Raw genomic sequence first — 22,759 nt, forward strand, 5'->3', positions numbered from 1 at the left:
AGCTCCACGTCAGTCATCAGCAATGACAGAACATCGGGCCTTATTTCAGCCGTATTCGATGAGGAGACCTGGACGAAGATTGAATTCGAATGTGAGCATCTCAGTCATTGCGCTTTGTCTTTGATTGAACTATTTGTATTCTCTCTTTGAACGAATACTGTAAACTGTCATGACAGTCTAGTTAAGTTTCAGTTGTGTCACTGAACCTGCATGTCCAATGAGAAACATTTTTCATTTTTCAAACATTTCTATCAATATTTTGTTTCAGATAAATAGCCAACAAAGTAGGGCAAAAGGCACAGTACCGCCTTCACCTATCGGTGTGTATTCTATTGTCAAATCAATCTTAATGATTTTGGCTGAAAATATTGTTGTATGCTCGATGTTTACATTGAAGAAGTCATGTGATATTCAACTGTTACAAAGTGAGATTATAAAGCCAGCGTTAACGCTAACATTGGCATTAAGTCTAACGCTGATTGAGCAACCGGGCCCGGGATTTTTACAATACATCCCATTTTTGAACCCATCGCCAAATGCTAATTGCCCTCTTCCAAGTAACCAAACGTTGGTTTCTCTGCATGCACATGACTGATGCCTCCACTGTGCCAAGCACATCTTAAAGTCGAAGCTATTCGACTTTGGCCTGGGCGAAAGACTGGTGTCCTTTGGGCAAAACGATGATGCTGCTGCTGTGAAGCAGATTTTACACAGGTATGATATCTTTCATTTATTAGTCATCTTAGCTTAAACTGTGTTGTATCCGTCAGTCTGTTAGTGGGAGTAATCCGAAATCAAAAGCAACTCTAATTTGTATAATTCGGCAGCTGCAGCAGCAGATTTACTAGAAATTACAGAAATAATCAAAAAATATATGAGAATGGGAAGTCTATGCAAAACAGATGGAGGACCAGTTGAAACGAGGAGTAGCACGCCGTGTACCCACAGCTGAACTTGAAACAGGATATGAAAGACGGCCATGGAATGTGGTTTCTCCCGCACTTCGCTGTAGTAAAGGACTCAGTAACCACACCTGTCCGTGTTGTTTATAACAGTAAAGCTAGATACCTAGGACACTTGCTAAATGAATCTAGCAAAGGGTAACGCAGTTAGCCAAAGTATATTTGAAATTGGATTGCGCTTTCGCGAATATGAAGTAGGTGTCGTCGCTGACATCTCTAAGATGTTCCAAACAGTAAAGCTAAACAAAGAAGATGCACGCTATCACCGATACGTTTACCGCGCAAACCCAGGAGAACTCATTACCGTTTATGAACTCACAACCGTAACATTTGGAGATAAGTCTTCACCCGCCGCCACAGTCCTGGCATTACGTCATGTCGCTCAGGAGCATGCATCTGAAAATCCTGAGATTCAACATGTCATCACCGATCAATTCTACATGGATGATTTAAATGACTCTCAGAGAGCAGAGGACAGTGTTCAACAGTTAAAGGCCGAAGGGAAGGGTAAACTCAACATCCGCAAGTCGCTGTCGAAAAAACCAACTATACGTGATCCGGAATAGATCCCACGCAACGGAGAAACGACCGTTCTCGGAACCACTTGGAATATTCGAAAGCGTCAAGAAGGTCGAGAGCAAAGATATTTTCTCAACTAAACGTAAAATCCTCGCCAAAACTGCATCGTACTATGATGTCTTTGGCATGTTGTCAGGCATCATCGTTCGGCCAAAGATGTTACTGCAGAAAATGTGGCGCTTCGATCTCGGTTGGGACACTCCGATAAGCCCTGAAAGTGACCTGTTTACCGAACTGAAAGCTATCAAACGAGATCTGACCGACGTCAGTGAACTCGAAATACCGAGATGTCTCATCCCAGAGAAGTATCAGTATAAACTTTTACCAAGTGTATCCCTTCATGGAGCTGGCGATGCATCCGAAGATATGACATAGTGGAAGAGGAAGATTCGGAGAGTTCGCTAGGAGTGATTATGTAGAAATTCGGATACCTTTCGGTCGAAGAAATAGTGATTTTAAGTTGTCGCGTTGTGACGAGTTTTTGCATGTTTGTGTGGTTCTTGGTGGAAGGCCTCCCCCAGTTATTTAGATCGTCCTAAGCGGACGTGAGCAACTTTATTCTTCATTGATTCATTTGGATCCGGGAGTGAGTGCTTGGTGAGATAGTAGACAGGTCCGGCAAGTTCAAATTTCCCGCCCGTATGACGTATCCGTATCGAATTTGCGTATGACGTCATCAGTTTTTGCCGTCTGTGCCATACGCATAAGGCACAGGCATAGGTATTCCGCAGTATTTCACGTTTGGAGAGCATTTGACACGGAGTTGCTGTACGTATGTGTTTTTCGGCTTAATTGCGGTATATTCAACCGATTAAAATCATCAATATGGTTTTACAGGTTGTGTAGATCACGTTTGATATGTTTGGGTTCGTGAAATTTGTAAATTTGATGAAGAAAAGAGTGATTTGCACAGACTTGGAAATGACGAAAAATCACACTGATCGCATGCATGCATGCATGCATTGCAGCATCTGAACTGCAGGCCTACTACATCACTGTGTATTACTGTGATGTACAGGCCCCCAATACACAGTGGACTGGTTGTATATGCATGGGGGATAGGCTAGCTAGAGTAGAGAGATGGATTGCCGCCCCCCCCCCCCCTGCGCCCGGCCCGGCTCCGGTCCGGGGGCTGGGATGGATCGAGAGCTAGTACCGGTAACTTTTTTTTTCATTCACTTTTACTTTTCAGACTTCACAGACAGCTTTCTTTTTTTTGGATCCAAACATGCTTACTGTCACCTTCAATAACGAGAGTGACATAATGCTAATGGTCGAGGCTGTTGCCCTGGACCCCTTCAACAACCCTGGGGAGTGGCAGACCCTTACTGATAATCTGAACAAGACACTAGGCCTTGAAGAAAAGTTGGCAAAAACACGGACATTTAAAGGCCATATATCAAGGTTTGAAAACATGCTTGATACTCATGAAATATGTTGAGGGTTAAAAAAACAAGATCCCAGACATTAAAAAAATTCTAATAATAAAGTCATTATTTAGTTATTTCAATTTTCAATTTTAAACTATTTGAATTTCCCACCACACACAACTTTAGATTAGTTCCACATGTGGCCGCTAGGGATTTTTTGATGACGTAGATCAGGTCAGTCAGAACAAAGCAAGATGGCTTCCGCATACAGTTCAGAGAGTGAGAGCAGTGAATTTGAGGATGTTTTGGTCGATACAGAAGGATATTTAAACGCTGAGCTGTACATGTTCGAGCCATTAATATCACTAGATCATAATGAGAGTGATCATTCGGATGAAAGTGATTAGAATTTGTGGTTAATCAATTTGCATGGCAGACCTGCCGATATAGCAAAGAAGACATTGATAGACGGTTGCAGATGCATAACATGTATGATTTTTGAACAGACTAATGTTGCACAATATTGTTTCGCCTCGTCAGTGTTGTATCGCCAGTTATGTCATGACGCTGAACTACTATTGAAAAGTGACGGTATTATGCACAATCATCTTGATGTGACGATATAATGCCGTGCAACGTTAGATAGGCCTAGATGTCAGATGACAATAATCTGTCATTGACAGTGGCTGTCACTGACACTGACCTGTGTCGCTGTCACCTTGCTATGGCTGGAACACAAGAAGACACTATGCGGTATCACAGGCCCCAATGGGGCCTACACATTATGTATAACAACCGACCTCAGCAGCCTCGGGCATTAAATGCAATTGACATGGTTGGAACAGCTGTTTTTAACAAGTGGCATTTAATATTCAGTTGGATGCAGATATCCGGCTTCATGTGATAATCCGTATCGATAAAGTGATCACTGCAAAGTTTGGCCGAAGGACCAGGCTACCAACACTCCAAATGTTTGCACTTCCGAATCCACAGCTTCCTCCTCTCTCGTTCAACTGGCTTTTGAAATTCATGAAAATGGGTCCCATCCGTCATTCGATTGTTCTTTGTGCTAGCCTTGACACAATTCGGAGCCACACAATACACCATAGTGAATGAAACACATTACTTCCAGGTGTGCATAATTAATTAAGGCCCTCCTGCTTTTATGATTGCATGACATGTACAGATGACCTGATCTACATCACAACTTTTGCTGAACCCGCCGCCTGGCTCTAACAAGCCAGTTGCTAGCCTGATCAGGTAATCAAGTTGTCAAACACATAATTGGCTATATCTTCAAAATGGATGGAGCTAATTGCATTTGGTTTTCTGTATTGTATAAAGTGTTAGGTACACTTTTGAAATCGTCTTACAGCAGAAAATGGCAAAAAACCTTGATATATGACCTTTAAGGAAAGAATTGAACGGCTCCTCAACCAGTGGCGGAAGGACGAGACCAAGTCCAAGAAAAAGTTAGTACCATTAAAATAGTAAACATTTAGTCGAGCAATTGTTTCCATGAATGCAAAAAAAATGTATTAGGCCTAATAGCCTGATGGTGATATCATACAATGGAGGCCATACTGTCATCAACTGTAAAATATGGTGGGAAAAGAAATATTCTAAAAAGACTACTAGTATTAGTAGATGCATATTGACTGGTCTGGAGAGTTGTTGCAAAGTGGAACCTGTCTTTGATAGATCTTCCATTTTCAGATCAGGAGAAAATGAAGAATATACAGAAAAAGAACAACTTCTCATCGACATTACTGGACTGTGTGAAGAAGCTGAATTGAAGAAGCAAACGAAGGAGAAAACTAGTAAAGCCAAGGACAGGGACCTAGTCGAAGCAGGAAAGGCAGTGCGGGAGGCTGCAATGCAGGCTATGGTGAAAAGAAAGGCAACGAAAACGTTAGAGCAATTACGTGGTATGTTATCCCACACATTATTTTGGTTGACAGACATTATAATCATTGAGAGTAGGCCTACCAGAGACCTTTTCAATTAACGGTAGTGCCAAAACAACTTGATTGCTAATGAGCGGCTCCTAGCCAAAACCCCAGTATATAGGCCTACTGCTCACTTATTAAAAAATACTAATACTAGTACTAAGTTCCCACATTTCAATTCCAGATTTAGAGTCAGATGAAAACAGCAGCAGCGATGACCGAACACCATCAAAGTCAAAGAAATGTAAGTAACCATGCCAACAAAATGTGTAGGGGCATACTGTAAGAAAAAAGAGCGTTAAAAAAATCAGGGTCGGGTGCCTTTCGTGGGACGATCACTAACTTTTTTTTTATGTGGCCTAATCAGTATACAATATACTTCCCTCTTCTTCAGCACGTAATACTAAAGCACCAGAAGCAGACCCCTTGATGGAACTCCTCAATCGTAAACTGGAGCTGGACACACAGAAGGAAGAAAGGCGCCGAGCAGAGATGGAAAATCAACAGCAAATGCTGAGACTTCTTATCGAGACCTTGAAGAAATGAGAGTGTGACTCACTGTGATCAATTAATGTCTGAACTGACTGATAATCTGGTAATCGTGGTATTAATGCTATGACCATGATATGTAGATAGAAAATGAAATTCAAGTTAGAATAAAAATTGTTACTTGTTAATGAAATTTATATTTTTAAGTTAGAATAAAATTGTTAATGTTAATGAATTTTATATTTTTGCATTGTGACTGTATAAGGGATCTTCTCAAAATAAACTTGAAGCCGAAAAGATGAAATTTTTTCTTGTAAGGGGAGGGGTTTTCATTTATGACTGAAAATTTCATCTGTCAATAACCTTCTGGCTTCAAATTTGAAGCCAAATGTCCTAATCTTTCATCTCTTGGAGGGGAAGGGGGGGGGGGGTTCACAGAGAGATGAAAAAATTTCACCTATTTGGCTTTAAGTTTATTTTGAGAAGGTCCCTAACAAAGACTCTGCATAAGGACGTGGCATACTATAGGAATTCTATGACCCCCCCCCCCCATCCCTCCAGGGGGAAGGGCAAATAACCAGGGGGAGATGTCGGAGAGAAATGTCCTGGTACCTTCTAAAGGCCCCTGAAATCCAAATTACGAAAATATACTGTCCCTGTATGTTCCATTAGAGTCCTCCGATTTCATTCATATAGGACATACAGTAGGTGCTCTCTTTGGGGTACTTCAGGATGCAATTAGTCTGCAGACTGATGGAACAGGAAAGTGTGCAGGATGAGAGGAGCTTCTATGAATGGAATCTGTTCAGATAATGGCACATACAGGGACGGTATATCTTTGTGAGCACAGCAATTGGCTGCCTTAGTTGAGGGACTGAAGCATCTGAGTATTTCAGCCCACTGCCAAATTCTGAGAAGAGCAAGAAAGAACAGACAAGAAAAAGAAGAAATGAATACAATATTTTTAGTTATGGAATTTTTTTTGAAAAATGAATTTATCTTAAAGGGTATTTGTACAAATATATGGACTTTCAGAACGGTTACAAAATTGAAGGCATATGGGTATGTGCCCTCTACTGAGAAGAATGGCAGTATTACATTATGTATCAGCTTTTCTCCAGTGTGAGTTGCACAATACATTGCAGTTTGGTCACTTGTAAGTAGATGGCAGCTCCGTAGCAGTAATCTGTTTCAAGATACTGGGTACCAACTGGCTGTAGATAGAGTTTCTGGTTTTTCTTAAAATCCACAAATGCCCAGTCCTTCACAACTTTGCCGAAAACCCATTCTACACATTGACGAACGCTTGACATTGAGCGATTGAATTCCCTTTGGTCGGGGGTGATTGCAGCACCTCTGTATGGTGCAATCAGGTGAGGCTTCAGAGGGTATGCTGGATCTCCATATATCCCAAGTGGCTCACCATCCCTCTCGAATTCCTCAATTGTGTCTAGGATCCTGCTTTCGCGAAGTAACGTAGCGTCGTGCCTCCGTCCCTCCATGGGACCAAACATGTTGGCTATCAAGCCATTTGGAGTTACAATCGATTGGTATTTCAGCCCATGCACTCGTTTGTGTCCATTGTAGAGAAGTCTCTGATTATACTTGGGACGACTGAGGGGCCTCACTGTTCCGTCAGTAAATCCCCATATATTGGTCATGGCCCCACCTTTCTCATGGATGGCATCTGCGAAATGTTCTAAATTGTCCACTCTCCATGGCTGCCTGAGATCTGTAAGGAGGTGGCGGTGGTTTTCAAGTATGAGATCTCCTACAGTGTTGCATATGATGGACAGGGCTGTTCGAGGCCGACCATAGTCTTTCTCCATCTCAATATAGTGCCTGCACGGGTAAGACATGCGCCTCAGGAACATACAAAGTCCTTCGAGGTCTGTGGTGACTGAGCGATCCTCACACACAATCTTCTCTGACAGCTGAATGGCTTGCAATAACCTGCAACGAATAGAAGAAGATACATGTAGTTGATTTGGTTGGACTAATAAAGTAAGGCCATAAAGTAGGCCTACAGGCCTGGTCATCCCAAGTCAGATAAAAACATGACCAGAATGTTTGTACCCCCATAGTAGCCCAACTTCAGCCCACTTTCCAGGTCCAAAAAAGTGGATGAATAAAAAGGAAGAACAACTCTCCACCTTTTTTTTACCAAATTATTCTGTGATTATCACTTCTTTTAGGCCCTCTACCCCTTGTATGCGACTCGTCAAGTGCCTAGCCCGTACACATAAACATCTACTGTCTACCAGCTGTCTACTTAGCCAACTCAACTACCATGTACACTACATGATGGAGTATGATGTACATACCTTGGGATATCGCGTTTCTCGAACCCAAAGTGGGGCTTCGCCTCTGCTTCGGACAGCTCACTGAAGTTGAATCTAGGGTATTTAGTGTAGACAGGTGCCCGGTATGTTGGTTGCCGGATCAGGTATGCTGTTATGAATGTATCATAATCAAATATATCTGATATTACTGCCTTTTCATGTAACGAATAATACCTAGACGAACGACTGATGGGCGCAGCCATGTTTCTTTTTTTGCTTCCGGTAAACTTTTTTTGCCCATTTCCGCGGAGGCGGCGGACTTCAAATGGTGGCACAGCCGGAACTGAAATGAAGTCGTACCCGTGACGTATCACGTATCACGTCGGTACGTCATTTCGATACGGATACGTCATACGTCACGTCCATTGCCGGACCTCTCTAGTGAGGTTTCGCAGCCTTACGAAATACGAAAACGAAGCACGAAATGCGTACCACATCACCAGTTTTTGCTGACTTCAATTCGTAAATAGTATTACGCAGTTCGCTACCGCAGTTTTTTATTAATTGATATCCAAGGATGACCCCATGATTCCTACACCTTCTTCATTATCAGATGAAGCAAATGACGAAGCATCCGAACTATAATCGCTAATTGAATCGCCGATGTCGCTAGAACTGCTGTATCCATCCATGTTTGTTTTTTGTTTGAATGCAAGTTGGGCACATCTTTATACGTCATCGCCTGTTGTAACATGATACCTTTTGCGACATACGCCATCTGGCGATCTCTGTCATCACTAGATAATAAATGATGTTTTACGTTACCCGATTTATGGTGTCCTGGTCCATTTATGATACGCGGTACCAGAAGTCGAAATAATCTAGAATTATCGCTCCTCTAGAAGCTAAGAAATAGCATAACGATGGAGCACATAAAGCCGCCGACTCCTCTGAAGTTAGGCAACGGTAATATCGCTGATGCATGGCGTAAATTCAAAGAACAATTTGACTGGTATCTGCAGGCTGTAGATGCGGCCGCGGCCAATGATGCTCGTAAAATAGGCTTACTGTTGACCGTAGCAGGCATTGATGCACAAGAGCTCTACCGTACATTTACATATGGCATTGATGAGGACAAAGCCAAGTTTGATACTGTGGTAGCCAAGTTTGCAGCTTTCTGTAACCCTCGTAAAAACGAGATCTACGAACGATTTGTTTTTAGAACCAGAGAGCAGCAGGAGGGGGAAACCTTTGAACAATATTTGACTGATGTACGGGTCAAGGCCGATACTTGCTATTATGGTGCTCTAAAAGAGGACCTGATACGAGATCAACTTGTGGTCAGACATTAAATTAAAAGAAAAATTGTTAAGAACACAAGACTTGACTCTGGAAAAATGTGTGTCGATTTGTCAAACGCAGGAAACTTGCCAAGAACAGATGAAAACGGTCAGTGCTAGTGGGCAAGCTGAAGCAAAAGAGCAGGCTGTAAAACGCACTAAACCTAATTCTGGAAAACCCCGAAGTTTCGGCAGTAAACCTGACTCTAAAGCTAGTCATGCTGGTAGTTCAGGGAAGAAAAAGCAGTGGCAATCGGGCGGTTCGAATAAAGAGACTGGGATGATCAATAACTGTAGTCGCTGTGGCTATAGCCATGCCAAGGACAAATGTCCAGCGTGGGGGAAAACCTGTGCAAAGTGCCAGGGGAGTAATCACTTCGCTTCAAAATGTAGGTCACGCAAAGTACAAGCGGTCGGTACGGATATAGGGGCAGACTCAGAAGATTTCTTTGTGGGGGCCGTCGACAGAGTTGACCGCAGTCGGTATGAGTGGATCACCCCGGTAGTAATCAACGGAACATTGACGCCACTCAAAATTGAAAGTGGCGCACAAGCAAATATTCTCAGTGTGAATGACTTTCGAAGTCTGAAAAATCAACCAAGATTGTTCGATAGTCACATGAAACTTCGAGCCTACAACAACTCAACGATCGCGACACGTGGGATTTGTTACGTAACGGTAACACTTCAAAATGGTGAAACGAAGACGGGAGTCCGATTTGTAGTCGTGAATGGAGCTGGAGCACAATCGATTCTTGGTGTCAGTGATAGTGAACGGTTTGGATTGGTAGCTAGGGCAAGGGATGTTCATAAAGTGTTTTGCATCAGATCCAAAATGGAGGCCAAAGGTAAAACCGATGAAACCAAAGCAGAGGGTCTCACCAAGGACCAGATTCAAACTGAGTTTTCTGATCTCTTCAAGGGGATTGGTTGTCTCGAAGGGAAAGTCAGCATTAAATTAAAATCCGATGCCTCGCCAATCGTGTACGCCGCTCGAAAGGTCCCAATCGCACTTAGGGACAAGTTTAAATCAGAACTTGACAGGCTTGAGCAGCAGGGTATAATTGAGAAAACTCAAGGCCCTACTTATTGGGTCCTACCTTTAGTCTTAGTCGAAAAGGCTAATGGCGCTCTGAGAATCTGTATGGATCCGTTAAAATTGAATGAATATGTGTGTAGAGAGCATTGTCACTCACCTCCCAGAGAGGTCTGAAATACAAAGTGATATGGCAGGTGCGAAATATTTTTCGAAGTTAGATGCTTCACAAGGGTTCTACAACCTTCAGTTAGACGAGAAAAGTTCTAAGCTCTGCACAGTGGCGACTCCGTTTGGCAGATTTTCATTCCGTCGCATGCCCTTTGGCATAGCTTGTGCACCTGAGATCTTTCATGCGAAAATGGCCCAGTTTTTCGAAAGCATGGATGGTGTTAAAGTGTCAATGGATGACATCGTGATTTATGCAAAGACGAGGGCAGAACATGATAAAATTCTAAGGAGAGTGTTGGACATACTGCGCAAAGCAGGAATTAAGCTCAACTTGAGCAAGTGCGAAATCGGTGTTACGGAGTTGACATTACGCGCAAATAGAGAAGGAACTTCTTGGTATTGTTTTCGCCACCGAAAAGTTTCACGAATACGTGTATGGAGCATCTGTGATCGCAGAAACTGATCATAAACCGCTAGTGGCGCTGCATGCTAAAACTCTGTGTGATCTCACGCCAAGATTACAACGTCTAATGTTGAGGCTTCGCCGATATGACCTCAAATTAGAATATCTCCCAGGTAAATTCCTGATCGTGGCAGATACCCTGTCGCGGGCCTTTCCGGCTGAAGTTCCGAAAAGTAGTGCAACGGAGAAAGAAATAGAACTGCATGTAGCCTTGGTTAACTCCGCGCGTAGCTTTAGTGACCCAATGTGGGAGAAGATAGCGTTAGCAACAAAAAACGATGAGACTTTAAACGTGGTTCAGAAAGCCATTTTCAATGGTTGGGACAATCATAGATCATTAAAGCCATACTATCACTTTCGTGAGTAACTGACTGTAATTGATGGGGTGATAGGTCGAAGAGGAAGAAGAGGACCAAGTTAAAAAGCTACTGACCGATTGGATGTTTCTAATCGAACAAGGGGTTGACAAGAAACCCAGGACCAAGAAAAAGGATGCTGATGGCAAAAAACTGGAGGCCAAGGGGCTTCTCATTAGGGAAGCTGCTATGCGGGCTTTGAAAAAAGGTCAATACAGGTTGTGCCCTTTTTTTCTGGAATTAAATATAGAACACTGCAGGAAAAGCTTTGATTGGATATTTTTCTAATTTTCTTTCATAATATTTTAGAGAACACCCACGACAACCCTTTTGAAGGAGATGCCCCCGAAGAAGACGAGACCGCGACTGATCCAGAAGATAGTGCAGGACCACAGCGAACACCTACCACACGCAAGAGAAAAATGCGGTCAGATGTAATTGAGTACTTATCCGAAAAGGACGAAAAGGATGACCGTTTGCGCTTAGAGGAAATTCGATTCAAGGAAAGGGAGTTCGATAAGGAGGCAGAATTGCATGAGAAAGAACTCAAACTTCAAAGAGAACGACTTGAAAAGGACAGTAAGTTGCATGAAGAGGAGCTAAGTTTAAAAAAAGCTAAGTTGGACTTGCAGCGTGAGCAGCAGATGGAAATGACCAAGCTTATGATGGTCATACTTTAAAAAGAACCCTGCCTAAAACTTTCTTCTATAGCATCATGTCCCGCAATTGCAGTGCTGGTAATCCTGTTAAGCATATGTTTGGGCAGTAACATGGTTACCCAGGTAAGGTTTCATTGGCTAATTTTTCAACTATACTTCTACTGGTTCTTTTTATAGGTAGTTTTTAAAATAAACTTTCAAATGTATCGAATGTCCACGATGCAAATGAAACATCATTCAGTATTTAACATAAGGTGCATACCAATCTCGTTCGTTTGAAAAATTGGCAAGTGAAACATTTCCTTGGACACCCATGGAATGAATACTAACTGCTTCTTTAAAACAAGTGAATGTTACATAAATTTCACTCTTAGAACTTCTTAAGGTTTCATCGAAGGGGGCGGCCATTTTGCTAGCATTTCAAATTTTAAACTAAGTGCAACTCCTTTAAATAGAAGTGAAGGCACATTTAAAGAATGGGAATCTGTTTTCTGACATATAAACAACATCCTTGAAATGTGAGATACGTCTTTTGTCCAAGGATAAACCGTGCATTGAAAGAATTCATGGGCCAGTGGAACAATCATCCAGTGAGAAATTGTAGAAATCGAAGTGCAAATATGATGTGGGTCCAAGGAATGGTGCAACACCCAAACCTTTTGGAATTAGATGATAGCAATATCGAGCTAAATGATGAACAAGCTCCTCTCCCTGACCTCCAGACAAATAACAATGTTCAGGTGCCTGATATTTCATTGAACATATCGGATGAAACATGGAGCCAGTTGAGAATCAGGTAGATCCACTTGCTGAAAATCAGAGCCAGGGTATAAATCTGTTTTTAGAAGCAGCTTCAATTCTTGGTCATAATGTTAATTTGGGAGTAGACCAAAACGTCCCTTACAAGAGAGGTTTTATGGGTTGGTTGTATACACAGCACCACGCCCTGAATTCTAGCCACAACATTTCGTCGGGAGAGCCTACCCTTAGCCACTTGTGGAGGATTCATTGATCAAAGCTCCCAGGCAAGACCAATCGTCTCTTATCGCCGAACAGCCAGACACTGAGGCACAACCAAAACTAACTGGCTAAGATCTGAGGCATCGCCCTCCAACAACATGACATGACTGAGCTGGTGACAGGACCATATAAATTGACAAAGAGATATTTTCTATGAACATGAATTCTATTATTTGTACATGTACTCAAAAATTAAGATACCGTATGTAAAATAAACATTTTAAGATGATTACTCCTTTTAATGATACAACATGTCAATGCACTTGTTAATTTTGCAGATCAGCTGGGACCGCAAAGACAGCAAAATTTAATAAAAATGTCCCAGGTTAGAGTAGTATGAAATTTGAAGTGTTTGGCGCCATTGATGTCGTCATTGGCGCCAAAACTATTTCTCTTGACCTCGATTCAAATAAAGCAATTTCAAATCTAAATCTAAACAATAGAATTAGCTACAAACATATGTTATGAACTTAATCGAACTTATAAAGATGATACATGGTTAAGAAACCACACAAATATCGAAATGCAAGATTATTTTTGAGGAGGACTAATTCAGCCAATTCACTCTGCCACCTGCGCGACCTCGTCACAATCGTCATGTGGTGACGACTCGGATTAATTTTTCAATATTGGGTTGTCGAATGGCCTTAGAGGGACTACGTCCGTCCATCAACCTCAACGTCCCCAGTAGCCCCTCTTATGTTTAGAGTGGTCCATTGTGCTATCGTCAATTCGTCATCAATTTGTGTGGTCACGTGAGTCTTGAATGGTCACTTGAATCTTGCATAAATATTTTCAAACTTGAATAAATTATGTTCAAGATGTTGAATATATATGCAATACCTTTTAAATTTTGCTTCAAGAATAACTTTTTTTTTGCATGTACTGTATAGTACAGTAGAGGTTTCGCTATCCCGTCCGAGCACCAATCTGCCGAGAACGGTTCTCCTTCCCGTTCCCGTTCTTGGAAACGTAAAAAACGGTTTCACATTCCCGCCCGACATCCGATACGCATCAATAGATGGCTGCACTGTTCACTGTCATGGAAACAATAACCATGGCGCGCAATTTGATCAACATTGCAATTGAGCATGAGGATGACGATTTATTACAGTTTGCGATGGACCATTTGGCTTACGAAAGGAGAGAGAGTAATTATAACCCAAACTGGCCTCGTTTTAACCTAAACAAACTCAGCGATGCTCAGTGTCTTGCAAAATTTCGCATGCATGCAGTGTACGTGTGTGAGTGAGCTCGCTTTGGGTGGTGCCGTCCGCTGGCTCAATCTTGGTTATCCTCAACTTTTATCGACTTTTCAAACAATTGTATAGTTGCCTGATGATTTATTGTGTATAAAAGGGTTGTCTTACCGCAAGTGTATCCCACATATTTGCCATATTTGCTGCAATTGTATCTCAGTTGATCTTGATCAGTTCTCGGGATGATCAAGCAGGAACCAAGGCCTGAATGACGGAATTCGATTTCGAGAACGGGGAAACCTGCCCAAAAATTGATTACGTCATACGCATAATCCCCGATTCCCGGGGAATTTCTCGGCGGAACGGGATAGCGAAAACTCTCTATCCAAGAAAATAGCACCACTTCGGGATTTTCAAGGCCCGGCGTCTTCTCCCGAGTCTATTCACCAGAGGTAACCAATGAGTGACTTCGCTGGCCCTTGCAGTCGGTCGGTAACAAGTGACAGCTCAGCCTAGCTGTCACGGTTACGCTACACCACTTATTACCGCAGCCCTATTGATTCGTAGTGTTGTGGGCCTACTGGTCGATGAGTGTGCATGTGGAATGACATAAATGGTAAGGCCACTCGCCGACCGTTTATACAGGTTGTCTCATAAAACTGAAGCACTTTTTAGATTGATCCAAACCCCTAAAAAAAAGTCCTCATTAAAACTCTGAAGGAAAATCTATGACACTTGCATTAGTAAAGCAAAATGAGATTCAGGCAATGATAGTAGTCACGAAATTCCGAAGAAAAACGAGGAGCTCATCCTCTGTTTTTCTACAACCCTCTATTTTTGTTGCACTTTGTAGATTTAGACTCCCTAGGCCTACGTGGCAGAAAACAGAATCGAAGTTTCTAGGATTCGTGGTTTTCTTGTGTAATTCTAGGGCCTCTTAAGACTATAAATGAAGCCCCACTGAGGGTACCCACATTGCAGACAACCTGTGCGACAATGGATGCTGTAGAGCCGCTGAGAAAATGACGCCGACGCTACACCGTGACAGAAAAACTTGCCTACCTAAGAGACCTGGAGGAGGCACTGGTGAACGGTACCATGCGCAGTATGAGAGAGTTCGCCGCCTACTATAACATCCCCTGGGAGACGTTTAGAAGGTGGAATCTCGAGGACCTCGAGCAGAAGCAAGAACAAGGGCATGGCCGGAAGAAGACGGTGATGGAGCCCAGTGATCCGTTCTGGTCACAGGTTGAGGACCAGCTTTACCAATGGCTGCAGCAGATGAGAGAGCGTCGCCTCACAGTCTCCGCTCTCGACATTCAAGATAAGGCGTTGGTAGTGTGGCAAAGCTGGTGGAATGAGTTCGCCCAAGATGTCAGAGAAGGGATTCAGCATTGTCGCCCACAGCTATGAGATTTCAACGCGTCCATAGGCTATGTGGAGTGCTTGATGAAGAGACGCCACGTGTCCCTACGGAAGGTGACCAAGAATACAAGGACCGTCCCCGCTGATGCTGCTGCAAGGATCCAGACCTTCCTGTAACAGAATACATCTTATATATTATTTCTGAGTTGGCGAAATTTGTGGCGCAAACTCTGTAGTTATTTGGGCACCAAGTAGGACGAAATTTGGTTGAAGTCATGATTAATGGCTACAAATGAGGACGGTATAGTGAAAAGAAGATAAATATGTTCGAAAGGCGCTATTTTGTCGTGTATTTTGATGTGGGCCGTGCTGTCGTCTGAATCTACCAACGCCATATTATGTCTCAAGTGTCCAGAACTGTCACGCCATCTGAGGTAACTTCATGGAACCAAAGTGTTGCTCAGAAAAACGTCGGCAGTGCGTGAATTTTCTGTCACACCATCTGTGAGTAGTTGGTAAAACTAGAGTGGCCACGTCAATTTCAACGGAGGTGTCTTCGGCAATTTGGAGCGATTCCCGGGTTCGTGTGGAATTACACCATCAGCCACGTCGATTTCTCTGAACCGCGCACCGATCATTTATAGCATTCACTTATTGTCAATTCAGGTGAGTTGTTGGCCTAACAGACAAAAGTACCGTGCAACGCTTGATCATTTTGTGTTTTTTCTTCAGTAAACTAAATTCAACTTAGTCGATTGTCGGCGTACGCAGGCCATACATGCGAGTCTGAAAACTGATCGATTGTCGGACGTAGGCAGGCCGAGCATTGTGGAAAGTAGATCGGTACATAAGTGATTGTCGGACACACGGAGCGAGCATACGAGTGTCTTTTTGCCCACTGGGCCCCTATGATTGATACATCTAGGGCCTATCGACCCCAGTTAGTCCTATCCATTCCATATCGTATCGTTCCATCATGCCAGATCGACTCCCACTTACCATGCAGTCTTTTTTCCAGACTATTTCATCAGCTGCCCTGCTCTCCGCCCTGCTCTCTTTCGTGATCCAACCAAGATATCTTCCCTGCACCCAAACCGTAGGTATTTTTTATTGGCACATGACATTATAATGTTGGAAGCTACTACTGTGTTGGACGCTACTGAGACAGAGAGTATTTATACTGTATTGTTTTAGAGTGATTAGCAAAGCTTTTGTTTGAACTTTGGTGCACCAGAACTTGCATACCCAGTTTCCAAATTCTTTTCCATTTATTTCAGATGGCTTCGTTCAGCGCTCCACTCCCCAATCTTATAGACATGACAACTGCTCTAGACAAGAAAATAAACGAGGTCAGTAAACGGTTTATCGCCCAGCTGGCGTTGGTGCAGGTTGGTTTGTCCGATATGGACAACGAGGCAGCCAAAAACCCCATGAAGAAGCGATCGAATGCACAGTCGGTCCAAGCAATAGCTGAAATTCGGGACTGAATTCCTTCAACAAACAACAGACCTCCTTGATGATGTTACGACCCTAGCAAGAGAGGCTCGATACAACATTCAAGCTAAGAAAAATCTAATGGTTAAACTAGATAGAATGGGACGTCAAGTAGCCCGCCTACCTGCGATGCTAACTAATGCCGCCATGAGTGCCCCAGTAGAATCTGCTCCTAGGCAAGGTGCCTCAACATCCACCCCAATGAAACGTAAATGTCTCGCTGCATCAGCTGCCTCCACATCGTCACCATCCAAACCTCAGTTGGAGTTTGATCCCTTTGCTGACGCTATGGACGATGATTCCATCAGTAGCATCTTCGATGCATCTATGGAAACACTCGATGCCAACACGACCACTGACATGACTGATGCCATTTCTGAAGAGGCGGCTCTGGCCTTGGTGAACAGTGATGACAAGGATTCAGACAACAACAATGCCAACACAGACATTTAATTTCTTCTAGATTGCTTCTTCAAGATTCAGATTAATGCTACTATGTGCATACAGTTTTGCAACACTGGGAAAGCCCTCCCATTTCCTATCAAGCCCGTTCCCTCCTAATTTTAAGAACAACAGTTGGGGCTTCAATTTCATGTAGAAAGCAGGTTGAACTTCAAATTCCCAAATTTCAAACTCACAGAACTGTTTACCTCCAAACATACTATACTGAACCAATGTTGCAAAACTTATGCATAGTATTGTACATAGCATCCACAAGTTAACAAACACTTCTTTTCAATTTTTTGTATGAAATATTTTAGTAAATAAATCTGATTGCAATCGAATGGTGGTTCTTCTTTTAACACCATTCATCAAGCACCCTTGAGTCACCCCAAACAATCAATAATTAACGAAAATGAGGAAGTAAATACAGTCCTGCTGACCACTTCCCCAAATGATAATCATTAAAATCCTTTGAATTGAATACACCTAATTACCCCAGTACGCATATTTCAGGAATAACTGCTCAATATGCCCAGACGAAGCAGGACACCCCAAGTAACAGGTGAAGCCAAACGCCGTCGGAACCGTCTCAACCAGCAAGAACGCCGTCGACAGCCACAACAGCAACAACAAGAACCCCAAAGGTTTATCGCCCGTCAATTCCCATCGCAGATTGAAACTTTCAGACTTGGTCCTATGAGTGAAACTTGCAAAGACTGTGCTGCATTACGTTTCAGCTCTGAAAACTTCAACTGTTGCCACAATGGTAAAGTCTCATTACCACCATTGCCTCCATATCCGCCTGAATTACAAAACCTCTTCCTGGCAAATGATGCACAGTCCAAAAACTTCATGGAAAATATTCGCCAGTACAATAGTTCTGTCTCATTTGCCTCATTTGGTGGGCATGTAGTTCGCCCTTCAGGACGTGGCCCATACACATTTAGACTTCACGGACAGCTGTACCATGGAGCAGGCTCTTTACATCCTCCAGACGATACTCCACACACTTACAGCCAACTGTACATACTAGAAGCCAGTCAAGCAATCGAAGGGCGACTACAACAACCACCAAATGCAAATTGTCGTCAAGATGTCATGGCTACACTGACAACGACCCTTGACGCCATCAACCCCTACGCAGCCGCGTACAGACATATGCATGAACTTGAAGAGGAGCAGACACTTGCAGCACAGCGGAACAACACCCCAATCCCTACTGTAACAATGAATATCATGCGCGGCCATGATCAGCGCCGCTACAATAATCCAACCCGTATGGATGAAGTTGCAGCTGTTTTCGTGTCGCCAGATGGAGCCCCACCTGCCAATCGTGATGTTTTGGTCTACCCAAAAGATCATAACCCAAGTAAAATATCATATTTATCGGGGAACATTGACCCCATGGTTTACCCACTATATTTCCCACGAGGCGCTTTAGAGTGGTATCCTGGTATGCAACACACAGCAGAGAGGGCAACTGATCGGTACTGCAAAATCTCTTGCTTGCAGTTTTATGCCCACCGACTTGCTGTAAGAGCTGGCTTCAATGCTATATTCTATGGTGCAAAACTTTTCCAGCAGTATGTCGTTGATGCATATGTCCGCACAGAATCCACAAGAATTGGCTGGATACTACAAAACCAGAAGCAGCTGCGAGTGGAAATGTACCAAGGCCTTATGGACCACATCAATAATCAAGCTGCTGAAGAAAACCGTGCCCCAGGCAAAATTGTCGTCCTCCCTTCATCATTTCAAGGTTCTCCTAGATGTATGCAACAAAATTTCCAGGACGCCATGGCCATTGTATCCAAATATGGAAGACCAGATCTTTTTCTCACATTCACATGCAACCCCAAGTGCAAAGACATCATAGATGCATTACAACCAAACCAGCAACCTCATGATAGACCAGACATTGTCAGCAGAGTATTCAAGCTACATTTAAAGGAACTGCTTCATGACATTCGTAACAACCATTTCCTTGGAATCCCAATCGCCTACGTTTATGTCATTGAATTTCAAAAACGGGGTCTACCTCACTGCCACCTATTAATCATATTGAGCGAAGAAAGTAAGCTCAAAGAACCAGCTGTCATTGACTCCCTCATATCTGCAGAAATACCAGATCCAGACTTACAACCAGACTTATTCAACATCATCAAAACAAGTATGGTTCACGGTCCATGTGGTGCCCTTAACTACGCCTCTCCCTGTATGGTTGACGGCAGCTGCTCCAAAGACTACCCAAAGTCTTTCCAAGAACAAACAGCACTAGCAGTCAACGGATATCCCCTGTACCAAAGGCGAGACAATGGCCGCACTATCGTTATAGGAAACAAAGAAATTGACAACAGGTGGATTGTCCCATACAATCCCTATCTTTCCAAAAAGTACAATGCTCACATCAACCTTGAGAAATGCACTTCGATTAAGTCTGTCAAATACCTATTGAAATACGTGTACAAGGGCCATGACTGTGCAAACGTCAGACTTACTCAGACAAATGAACTAACACACGATGAGGTTAATACTTTCATTGACACCAGGTATGTCAGTGCTCCTGAGGCATTCTGGAGGCTATCTGAATTTAAACTCCATGAACAGTCGCATTCAGTATATAGACTAGCCATACACCTACCACAACAGCAGCCAGTTTACTTCCAACGAGGCGCCCATGAAGAAGCAGCACAAGCAGCGCAAGAAAAAGACACCATGCTCACAGCCTACTTCAGAGTCAACAGCAACCAACCAACACCATACCTATACACAAAGTTCCCACTTCACTATGTCTGGAATAAAATCAAAAAGATCTGGACTCAACGAAAACAAGGAGGGGACAAGGTTTTGCCACGAATATACTCAGTTAGTCCCAAAGATTCAGAGAAGTACTGCCTGCGCATTCTCCTCCATCATGTTCCGGGTGCCACAAACTATAATGACCTCAAAACAGTGGACGGTGAAATAATGGAAACATTCAAGGATGCATGCATACGTCGACAGCTTCTAACAGATGATAGGGAATGGGACCATGCCATGACTGAGGCCACAACCTTTCAAATGCCACAACAACTTCGCACCCTCTTTGCTACAATCCTGATCTACTGCAACCCACAAAATGCTCTCCAGCTCTGGGAAAAGCACAAAGATGCAATGACAGAAGACTTCCTGGACCTCCACCACTTGCCACCTGACAGAGCAGATGACAGAGCCCTTGCCCACATCAGCACCATATTAGAGCAGAACAGTTTGACATGTAGTCACTTCGACCTTCCCGAACCAAACACAAACCCAGAGGTACCAGATTTGCATACTGTTCCGGAGTACGACTTGGAACATGAGCGTAAGGAAGCAACAAGACTGTGTAACATGCTCAACACAGAACAACGCAAGTTTGTCGACCAGATCCTTCAAGACCATTCAGACATCACCAGTCACCAACAACAGAAATGCAGAGCATACTTCCTAGATGGCCCAGGGGGAACAGGCAAAACCATGTGCTACAACACGCTCATTGCCAGCCTCCGCGGTCAAGGAGAGGTTGTTGCACCATGCGCTTGGACAGGAATAGCAGCCACCCTACTGAAAGGAGGACGTACCGTCCACAGCCTGTTTAAACTTCCAGTGCCTGTTCTAGACAACAGTGTTTGCAACATAAAACCAACTTCCAAACATGCCCAATATCTTCGGAAAATGGCAATGTTCATCATTGATGAGGCATCCATGATTCCATCCAATGCCCTTAAAGCCATAGACAGGATGCTCATAGATATCACAGAGACAGACATTCCATTCGGAGGCAAAATTTTCATCCTAGGAGGAGACTTCCGACAAGTCCTGCCCGTTGTTCCGAGGAAGCCACCAGCAGTCATTGTGGAAAATTGCCTCAAGCGCTCACCTCTGTGGCCAATATTTCAGATACACCACCTCACGAAGAACATGCAAACTCAGCACAATGAACAGCACTTTGCAGAATGGTTACTTGCACTAGGGAATGGACATTTACACTACAACCACCCGGATATTCAGAACTGCATACAAATACCACCAAAATGTCAAGTGGTCACACAAAATATTGCAGACGAAGTGTTAAGCAACATACAAAATCCAAGACTTCTAACAGACACTGTCATCCTCACTCCCACCAACGAACATGCTCTTCGAATAACAAAAAAACTCTACACAAGTGCAGACAAGATCGTATGCGAAGATGAACGCGAAGCCCTACAGTATCCACTGGAATTCCTCAACTCGATCACACCCACAGGCATGCCACCACACAGACTGCTTTTGAAACCAGGCGTCATCATTATGCTCCTCCGTAACCTGGACATCAAGAAGGGCTTATGCAATGGAACAAGACTTATAGTCAGACACCTCCCCACACACGTTATAGATGCAGAGATTCTCACTGGTGCCAACAAAGGCGATTATGTGCTTATACCAAGGATTAAATTGGCCCCTTCAGATGCTCACCTGCCCTTTATTCTAGAAAGAACACAGTTCCCAATCAGAGTCAGTTACTGCATGACAATCAATAAAGCACAAGGCCAAACCTTCGACAAAGTAGGATTGTACCTTCCAACCCCTGTCTTCAGCCACGGACAGCTCTACGTAGCTTTCTCAAGATCACGTCGCTTCACAGATATAACAGTACAAATCAATCCCACAACAAAACAAGGCTTCCACAATGAGAATGCAATCACCCAAAATGTTGTCTACCAAGAAGTACTTTAAAACTCGAGATCTAAAGAACAACCGCCAAATCCACAACTTCTGCAAGTCAGACCGACAACCCCTTTGCACATAACATTTCCCCCATCACTACAGCCCTCATTTACCCAGCAATCGCGCAGAGCGCGGGTAGTGCTAGTTGTCATTATGTTATGCTTACAGTAGAGACATCTCGTATTAACTAATGTAACTGCCTAAGTGTATTCTTCTTTACGTTTCACAGTGGCGTCATTCTGCATATCTCAAATCAACATGGTCAGGAGATTGTCCAACATCTCTACACTACACTTGACCAGCAGACAATGAGTGAACTTGTCCAGATGTGATGTGCCACTCTTACTCTTCATGTACGCCTGATCATCAAACACGCATTGGCAACTCGCGTCTTTTCCTTCTTCGGCTCCGAGCCGCTAAGGATCATGGATTTGACGGCCAGCCAGTCGTTGAGGATACGCTCCAACGCTCTGCGACTGAACCGTGGAGGTTCAAGGTCTTGTTCTGGCATCTCATCATCAATATCAGTGACCGGCATCTTCCTGGCCAAACTCGTTCTCGACGGCCTGTACTGCTGCTGCTCGACGAGCTGACGTCCAACAGTCTGCACCAGGAACAACAGGATGTTCTCACTGCGGCTGTTGGGGAGTTTGACTAGTAGTGTTTCCATCAAGAGACGGTTGAGGAGGTCATAGCGTACGGTCTGGTTACCCACAAAAAGTATGACATAGCAGTTGGCATACTGGTTGACCTCATGACGCGAAACCATAATGCAACAGACACTGACATTCTCGATAAAATCCGTCACCATACCAAATCCGACAACAACCTTCAAATCCTGAAGGTCCTTGTT

General features: G+C 43.5%; 3 protein-coding genes across 3 annotated transcripts in view; all 3 read left to right on the forward strand.

Annotated features, from left to right (window-relative positions):
* Nucleotides 1-22,759, forward strand: part of LOC135498671 (uncharacterized protein K02A2.6-like) — a 238,054-nt gene that overhangs the window by 205,061 nt on the left and 10,234 nt on the right. The gene's annotated exons all lie outside the window — the stretch shown is intronic.
* Nucleotides 4,313-5,406, forward strand: LOC135498678 (uncharacterized). Its single transcript, XM_064789060.1, has 4 exons — nt 4,313-4,383; nt 4,628-4,839; nt 5,045-5,104; nt 5,255-5,406. Exons 1-4 carry the CDS (start codon nt 4,313-4,315, stop codon nt 5,404-5,406), a joined length of 495 nt encoding a protein of 164 aa, XP_064645130.1.
* Nucleotides 17,707-21,915, forward strand: LOC135498679 (uncharacterized). The gene has a single exon (XM_064789061.1). It carries the CDS (start codon nt 17,707-17,709, stop codon nt 21,913-21,915), a length of 4,209 nt encoding a protein of 1,402 aa, XP_064645131.1.

This window comes from Lineus longissimus, chromosome 14 (genome assembly GCF_910592395.1).
Source record: "Lineus longissimus chromosome 14, tnLinLong1.2, whole genome shotgun sequence".
NCBI classification, from domain to species: Eukaryota; Metazoa; Nemertea; class Pilidiophora; order Heteronemertea; family Lineidae; genus Lineus; species Lineus longissimus.

What these genes read in the sequence shown, in the direction of transcription:
- LOC135498678 (XM_064789060.1), top strand. Translation starts at nt 4,313, where the DNA reads ATGACCTTTAAGGAAAGAATTGAACGGCTCCTCAACCAGTGGCGGAAG. An exon ending in GAGACCAAGTCCAAGAAAAA is followed by an intron (nt 4,384 to 4,627) that starts GTTAGTACCATT and finishes TTCCATTTTCAG; the next exon opens with ATCAGGAGAAAATGAAGAAT. An exon ending in AACGTTAGAGCAATTACGTG is followed by an intron (nt 4,840 to 5,044) that starts GTATGTTATCCC and finishes TTTCAATTCCAG; the next exon opens with ATTTAGAGTCAGATGAAAAC.
- LOC135498679 (XM_064789061.1), top strand. Translation starts at nt 17,707, where the DNA reads ATGCCCAGACGAAGCAGGACACCCCAAGTAACAGGTGAAGCCAAACGC.